Source organism: Callorhinchus milii, unplaced genomic scaffold (assembly GCF_018977255.1).
Source record: "Callorhinchus milii isolate IMCB2004 unplaced genomic scaffold, IMCB_Cmil_1.0 Scaffold3, whole genome shotgun sequence".
Lineage (NCBI taxonomy): Eukaryota > Metazoa > Chordata > Chondrichthyes > Chimaeriformes > Callorhinchidae > Callorhinchus > Callorhinchus milii.
The window spans coordinates 3,048,612-3,056,901 of record NW_024704744.1 but is presented as its reverse complement, the minus strand read 5'-3'; the positions used below and the strand labels follow the sequence as shown (position 1 = coordinate 3,056,901).

Below are 8,290 nucleotides of genomic sequence, written 5' to 3'. Positions count from 1 at the left end.
GCTCGTCGCTCGCACCCTTTTCCCCCTATCGGAGGTTGAGCTTTCAGCTACTACACTCCAAAACTCTGGAACACTCTCCCTCAATCCCTCCGCCTTGCTCCCTCTCTCCCCTTTTTCAAGTCCCACCTGAAAACCTTCCTCTTGGACCGTACTAACGATCACCTCATTATCACAAAGGAGTGACAGGCATATGGAAGCCAGGCCACACACAGATGGGGGAAGAAAGAACTATTATATTCACAACAAGCAACAAGTTGTGTTTATATAGCACGCTTCGCTTCAGGTAGCGTCCCGGAGCGATTGACCATGGCGGAGTCTGACAAATCATATTTACATGACGCCTTTCACATTGGAAGGACATCCCAAGGCACTGGATAGTTAAGGGTTTGCACCAGAGCTGTGGATTGGAATCCAGAGAATATACTGTAAGGTGAATTGGCACTATATTTTGTGTTTGTCCCACAAACAGGATCGAGTGACCAAATTATTATTCATTTATTTCTTTGAAGGGAATTATTACCCCCAGGAAAGCAATTAGCCAACCAAAGAACAACCAGGTTCTTACTTACTGCTACGTACACAGAGGCGTGTGGAGTAAGGAAACTTGTCCAATTTTTTGTCCTGCCCGGGAATCGAACCCAGGTCCTCTCGCTTGGGAGGCGAGTGCTCTAACCACTGAGCTACAGGACACCACAACTAATAATCCCTGCATTATAATGCTATAGTGTTTATACATTATTTTTGCAACTAGCATTCTTTAAAATAGCACATCTAAGTTGTTATTGAATTACTACTTATTAAAGATCTCTTAATAAGATAATCGTGTCAAATAGTAAATAACGAGTTATGTGAAAGTCGTGAACATGGAATTTTGTTTTGTGGGACAGTCCTAACACTGAGGTCCCAAAAGTACTTTAACTGCCAATGATGTCTGATGGTACTATCAAGGTTCATCATGTTTCCTCCAGTTCATGTGGAAACCCAGCACTCTATTTATGAGCATCTAAACCAGACAGAGAGTTACAGCGTTGCCACCTACACATGGAAATTGCCGGAGCTGGAATGAAATGTGCAGTATTTCCCCAGAGGGATGTATCCTGATTACCTGATTCAACAAAGTCTGTGTGTATACAGCAATGTCCATATTGACTGGAAAGTCCGTCCTAACCAACAAAAACAGCAGTGACCTATTTATGATGTGGGGAGGAATGTACCAGTGCTGGTCATTTCATCTCAACTGATAATATCGTGTTGCTATGTAGAGACAGCATTGTGATATTGTCTAATAACTATAAAGATTATTTTGTGACTTGCATCATTAAAATAACACATCTATGTTGGTTATTGAATTTTTAAACTTATTAAAGATCTCTTAATACATAAATACTCCTGGAAAGTGATCCTCCGAACGACTAACAACCTACTTACTACTAAGTAAACAGAGGTGTGCGCAGTAACGAAACTTGCCTACCAATTATTCTATATACTGTAGAAACAAACCAAACTGCTGCATTTACATTCCAGCCCTTCAATCACTCCTGGGGTGTGTTATTCTACGTTCAGAGGTTTGTATGTAGAATAACACACCCCAGGAGTGATTGAAGTGATCTAATCCATTAGATTCCAGCCTGTAACTCGCTTGTGGGGTGTGTTATTCTGTATGTTATTCGGCCTAGTGCTCCGCCACTGTCAAGTATTCTGGGACACTACCCTGTGTGAGGGGCGCTTTATAAATGCAAGTTGTTGTTACATAAACCCCTGAACCACTCGATCAAGATTCCAACCTGTAACTCACTCTGGGGCATGTTCTCTATAATAAATAATAATAAATAGTTCTTGCATTTAATGTAGTGCTTTATCCGTCATTCTAAAGCACTTCACAGAATATGCTATAAATTGAAATGATTATATTTTTTGTGGGTGAAAAGCATGTACGGATGGGATGTAGCTTCATCACCAGTTTATTTCTGTACACCGTGGTTCTACAGGTTGTTCCATTTTCCTTCATTTGATGAATGCCTTTTCACGTCAAAACGTCTCAAAGTGCTTCATAATAATCACTGTGATGTGTAGTGACTGTGTATTTTAAGCCTACGCAACAGCCAGTTTCCACACAGTAAAGTCCCAACAGTGAATGATCACTTTTATTTGGGGGGATTGTTGGCCAGGACATTGGGAAAGAGAAACTCCTTCTCCTTTCAGAGAGTGCTACGGGATCTTTAATGTCCGCCTGAGCAAACGGATGAGACAAAGATTTTATCTGGAATAATAATAATCATTGCATTTGATATAGCACTTTATCACATCTTTGAGACGTCTCAAAGTGCTTCACAGAATATACTGTAAAGTGAATTGACTGTATATTTTGAGTGCATCTTTCATGTCGTGGAGATGTCTCAAAGCACTTCACAGGATACACTGTAAGTGGTTTGACTGTTTGTGGGTGAAACGTGGCAGCCAGTTTGTGCACAGCAGTGTCCCACAAACTGCCGTGGATTGAGTGACCAATTTTATTTGAGGGATTGTTGGCCAGAATATAGGGAGAGAGAAAAACTCCCTTCTCTTTTCGAATTGTGCCGTTGGATCTTTAACATCCACCTGAAAAGGCAGACGGACCTCAGTTAAATGTCTCATCTGAAGGACGGCACCTTCAACAGTGCAACACCCCCAACTTAGATCATAAGGTCAAAGGCCCCAACACAGAACTTGAACCTAAAACTTAAAAGACCAATCTTTCTGACCATGTCTATGGTCTCCTCCCATCTCTCCTTTTTATCCCCCCCTTCCCCTCTACACTTTTGCCCACTTTCCCCTTCTCCACCCTGTCTTTATAAAGTGCTCCATCCAGGTTGTTATCCTAGGTGAAAAGGTGCTTTATCAATACAATAACAAGACATTGCATGTATACAGCGGCTTTCACGTTGTGAGGTTGTCCCAAGGCACTGGACATTAGGGGTTTGCACCTGAGCTGGAGGTTGGGATCAGAGAGGAATGGAGGGCAGGGAGGGTGGAGGAGCAAAGATGACTGAAGACTGAAGGTCTTGAGACAGTCCTTGAAGGAGACAAGGAAGGGAGCGAGAAGGAGGGATGGAGTTATAATAATAATCATAATAATAATCCTTGCATTTGATGTAGCGCCTTATCACGTCGTTGGGACAGTCTCAAAGTGCTTCCCATAATGTACTGCAAAGTGGATTGACTGTGTGTTTTTGTGGGCGAAACTTATTGCTGTGAATTGTAGTGTTTACTTGTTGTCGAAATGTACTGCGTGGGAGGTGGGGAGTGGGGGTTAGAGGCGGATTGAATCGTCACCTATTACAGAGCCGTGCGGTGGTGCAGAGATGTAGAGAGAGAGCCTCAGTAAGCCAGTACGTACGCACATCTAGTGTACAGATTCCTCAGGAAAAGATTACAAGTGTAGGGCAGGAAATACCAAACGGATATATCGTTTCACATGTAACCGTTATTGTTACACTGACTCTGAGTCAACTTGCAAAAACAAGTCCCATTCTGTCCATCTTGTGACATTGTTGTATCTCTTTTCAAAATGTATTTGTGTAATTTCCTTTTTGGGGGAAAGAGACAATGTGCCTTTTGTCCTCTTTATCCTTCCCCGAAGCGTTCTTTTCTTTTATCTCTGCTGATGTTCATCCATCTCCCGCACTCACACTCTCAGAAACTCATCCCCGATAGTGCTCTGTATTCCTGATTGTATCTCTCCTTATCTTAGTATAATAATAATAATCCTTGCATTTGATGCAGCGCCTTATCACCACGTCGAGACGTCTCAAAACACTTCACAGGATACAGTATAAAGTGAACTGATTGTGAATTTTGTGGGCGAAACGCGACGGACATTTACACACAGAAGGGTCCCACAAACAGTCGTGGATTGAGTGATCAAATTATTATTTTTTTGAAGGGATTATTACCACCGGAAATTGATCCATTAATCGACTGATAACTGGTTCCTACTTACTGCTAGGTAAACAGGGACATGTGGAGTAATGAAACTGACCTTACTCCGGGACGCTACCCCACGTGAAGGCACTATATAAATGCAAGTTGTTGCTGTCGTTGTTGCCTGAGGTTTTGCCCGGCCCGAGAATCAAATCCCGGTCCTCTCGCTTGTGAGGCAAGTGCTCTAACCACTACACTACAGGACTCTGTGTTAATCTAACTCCTTCACACTATGGGGTTCAGTAATGGCTACTTTACAACCACTGTATTACTGACTATCTCCTCTGCCCATCTCCACCATAGCAGATGTCCTTCCGGTGTGCAATGTGCTATACCAAATGCAGAAGTTAATTTTTTTGTGTGTCAACGTATTGAAGAGGAAGCGTGATGCGTAGGTGAGGTAGACGGGAATTGGAGGGGTGTGGGAGAGGGGATTAGGAGGTTGTGTGGAGTATGAATACCATCTGTAACCCCGTATTGTAATTATATCAATTAAAAGTTAAAATGAAACCTATAATCTTTTTAAAAAAGTGAATAAACAATGACTCCCCTCTCTGAGAAAGGTCCGGTTGGCTCAAAGTCTCTTTCTTTTCTGCTACAGAGAATTTAGCAAGATTCCGCCAAAGTGAACAGCCTCTGACATAAAAGCACAGGAAGATAAAAGCAGCATTTAAGCTTAAAATAACTTAAATAAGCAGCCTTTGTGTTGCAGTGTTGCATGTGCGATGGCAAGAGCTTGGGGGAGGGAATGGAATGGATTGGAGAGAGGGGGAGGAGGAGGAGGAGGAAAGGAGGAAAGGAGGAGAGCGCAAACTCTTTCGCAAACGAGAAACTTTCCAAAAGTGCTGTCGTTTGAGTGAGTTGGAGTCCCGCTTGCGCAGCTCAACGGCGAACAGCGAGGAGGAGGGTGGGGTGTGGGTGTGGGGGGGGAATCTGACAGAGAGGCAGAGAGAGCGAGAGGGGTGGGGGAAGAGGAAAGATATTAAGCAAAGTGTCTGCCTACAACCTCTGACCCTCAAATTAATCTGCATACAGGAATGACAAGCATTTCAACTGAGTGAGTGAGTGAGTGAGAGAGAGAGAGAGAGGGGTTTTTTTTTGTTGCTCTGACTGCTGTCCCGGTCAGGTCCAGGGAGGCAATGCACGGTGCGGGGGAACGAGCCAAACCCAAAGGGAAGTAGTCAGACCCCCCGCCCGCCCCGCGCCCCCCTCTCCCTCTCCCTCGGAAGACGGCGAGACACAGAGAGGAAAGGTGGTTTGAATAACCCCCCGGCACTCGCTACACAGCGCCTTTCACCCCGACAGGACGTCCCAGAGCGCTCGACGGAAACGCGCCGTCAAGCGGGTCGGGCTGTGCGCCCGCGGGCGAGCGCGGCCGCCGACGGCGCAGTCCCGCAAACAGCCGTGGATTGAAAACGACCGATGTATTATCGTTTGGGGGGGGCGTCTTTTTTTTGGGGGGGGAGGGGTGGTGGGGGGGGGAAGGGGTTATCGTTAGGCGCGTGGAGTAAGGAAACTTGACCGAGGTCCGGCCCGCGCCGGGAATTGGACTCAGGTCTCTCGCTCTGACCACTGGGCTACAGGACTCCACCCAGAGGATGGCACATACACCCTGAGGGTAGCTCAGACCCTCAGGAAGCGACTTAGACACAGACACAGACACAGAGGGGGAGAGGGAGAGAGAGAGAGAGAAAGAGAGAGAGAGAGAAAGAGAGAGAGAAAGGCGCTGAGATGTCGGTGCGGAGTCTCTGGGAGAGACTTTGTCCCTCACAGACTTTCTCTGGTGGATTTTCAAGTACAATATAAAAGCCTCTCCCCACCCCCCCACCCCCCACCCCACCCCCTTCCCCCCCTCTCTCTCTCTCTCTCTCTCTCTCACTTTCTCTCTCTCCCCCTTCCTCCCTTTCTCACTCACTCTCTTCCCTCACTCTCTCTCTCTCTCCCTCCCTCCCTCACTCTCTCTCTCTCCCTCTCTCTCCCTCCCTCCCTCCCTCCCTCTCCCCCCTCTCCCCCCCCACTCTCCCCGGGTGTGAGGATGGGTCAGACTTCGATCTCCAGTCTCTCACAGCCCCCAAACGGTGAGTGCAAGTTTGCGGGGTTTTCGCATTCGTTCGGAAGTCTTTCTCTCGTGGTGTTTTGTCTGGGGGGGGGGGGGGATGGGGGGAGGGGATGGGGGTGTGTGGGGGGGATGGGGGTGTGGGGAGGGGGGGTGGGGGGGTGGGGGGGATTAGGGGGAGGGGGTGTGTGGGGGGGATGGGGGAGGGGGGATTGGGGGTGTGTGGGGAGGGGAGGGTGTGGGGGGGATGGGGGGATGGGGGGTGTGGGGGGGAGGGGATGGGGGGGTGTGGGGGGGAGGGTGTGGGGGGGATGGGGGTGTGGGGGGGAGGGGATGGGGGTGTGGGGGAGGGGAGGGTGTGGGGGGGGTGGGGGGATGGGGGGTGTGGGGAGGGGGGGTGTGGGGGGGGGGGGGGATGGGGGGTGTGGGGGGAGGGGATGGGGGTGTGGGGAGGGGAGGGTGTGGGGGGGATGGGGGGTGTGGGGGGGGGATGGGGGTGTGGGGGGGGAGGGTGTGGGGGGGAGGGGGATGGGGGGTGTGGGGGGGAGGGGATGGGAGGGTGTGGGGGGGGAGGGTGTGGGGGGGATGGGGTGGGGGGGATGGGGGGTGTGGGGAGGGGAGGGTGTGGGGGTTGTGCAGTGGATGGAGTTTGTGGTAAATCTTGCTGGAGGTTTGCAGGAATTTGCTCAGGGGTTTGGGGGGGAAAGAGTTGGGGGTTGATGCAAAGTGGGTGGGGGTTGGGGTGGGGGTTGGGGTGGGTCATGGGTATGTGTGGGGGGTGGGGGGTTGAGGTATGTATGTATGTGTGGGTGGGTGGGTGGGGTCTGCGAGGGTGCTTTGTGTGCAAAGGGGATGAAGCGTGTGTGTGTGTGTGTGTGTGCGTGTGCGTGTTTGGGGGTGTGGGGCGGGCTGGGGGTTTGTGGGGGGGGGGGGGTTTACGTGCTCCGAGACGCTGCCCCGTGTGAAGGGTGCGATATAAATACAAGTAGTTTGTTCTTGAAGAGTGCGATAGGGGTGTGTGCGCGTGCACATGTATGTATGTATGTATGTGTGCGTGTGTGTGTGTGTATGTATTGTGCGGAACTAAGGCGAGCCGTGGGTCAGGGATGTGTGTATTTGGTGTGTGTGTGTGTGTGTGTGTGAAGGAATAATAATAAGCCTTGCATTTGATATAGCGCCTTATTGGGTCGTTGAGACGTCTCAAAGGGCTTCGCCGAATATACCGTGAAGTGTAGTGACTGCATATTTTGTGGGCAAAACCCCGGCAGGCAATTGCGCACACTGCGTGAGGGGATGTGCGTGAGGGTGCGGAGGTATATGTGTGGGGGGGTGGGGGTGGGGGGGAGGGATGAGGAGGTTTGCGTGTATGTGGGGGAGGGGTGATGATGTGTGCATGTGTGTGTCTGCGTGGAGGAATAATAATAATCTTTGAATGAGTGGAGTGGGGGGGCGGGGGGGGGGGGGGATGCGTACGGGGATGCGTGTGTGGGTGAGGGCCGAGTGTGTGCGTGTGGAGTCAGGGGAGTAGGGATGTTTGCGCGTGTCCGCGTGGAGGATGAGGGTGAGGCGTGTGTGTTTTTGGCGGTGTGGTTGTGTATGTCCGCGTGGAGGGGATTGAGGCAGGGAGACTGGCGTGAAGTTTGTGCGTTGGGGAAGTTGTTTTGTTTTGTCTCGGTATGTCTCGTTTAAGTGTCCTTTTTCTGTCTTCCTTCCCATGTGTGGTTTCAGTACTCGTTTCTCGTTTAACTCTTCCTACTCGCCTCGGCCTCGAGCTCCTTTGCAAGCTGTTGGTGTTGTGGTGTGCGACGGGAAAGGGGAATATATCTTTCAGTAATCAATTCACGTGCCCTGTAATCATGTGTCAAGTCATGGAATCGTGTAGGGTATTGGTTAGAGCGCTCGCCTCGCAAGCGAGAGGACCTGGGTCCGATTCCCGGGTGGGGTAAAACCTTTGGCAAGTTTTGTTTCTCTACTGTTTACCTTATCAGTAAGTAAGAACCTGGTTGTTAGTCAATTGGCGGGTAATTTGGTCACTGAGTCCAGGACTGCTTGTGGGACACTGCTGTGCACAATTGACGGCCACGTTTTGCCCACGAAATGCACAATCGATCACTTTAGAATACATTCTATGAAGCACTTTTGAGACGTGTTAAGGCACTGTGTCAAATGCAAGGATTCTTACTATCGTCAGTTCATGTGTGATGCTTGTCAGTGAGTGGCTGTGGGGCGTTTGACGGGGTAGTTTGGGGAGTGGGAAGGGGGGAAACTGATTAC

The 8,290-nt window shown here is 49.5% G+C and overlaps 1 protein-coding gene and 1 non-coding gene across 2 annotated transcripts in view; one reads left to right on the top strand and one right to left on the bottom strand.

Moving 5' to 3' along the window:
* Positions 1 to 616: 616 nt before the first annotated feature.
* Positions 617 to 690, bottom strand: trnag-ccc. Its single transcript has one exon. It is a non-coding gene; the product is annotated as a tRNA-Gly (tRNA).
* A 5,262-nt stretch (positions 691 to 5,952) lies between these two features.
* Positions 5,953 to 8,290, top strand: part of phactr2 (phosphatase and actin regulator 2) — a 47,950-nt gene continuing 45,612 nt past the window's right edge. Inside the window, exon 1 of the mRNA XM_042333386.1 lies at positions 5,953 to 6,038. Within this exon, the coding sequence (XP_042189320.1) occupies positions 5,996 to 6,038 (43 nt within the window). The 5' untranslated portion in view covers positions 5,953 to 5,995. The remainder of the gene's footprint in view (positions 6,039 to 8,290) is intronic.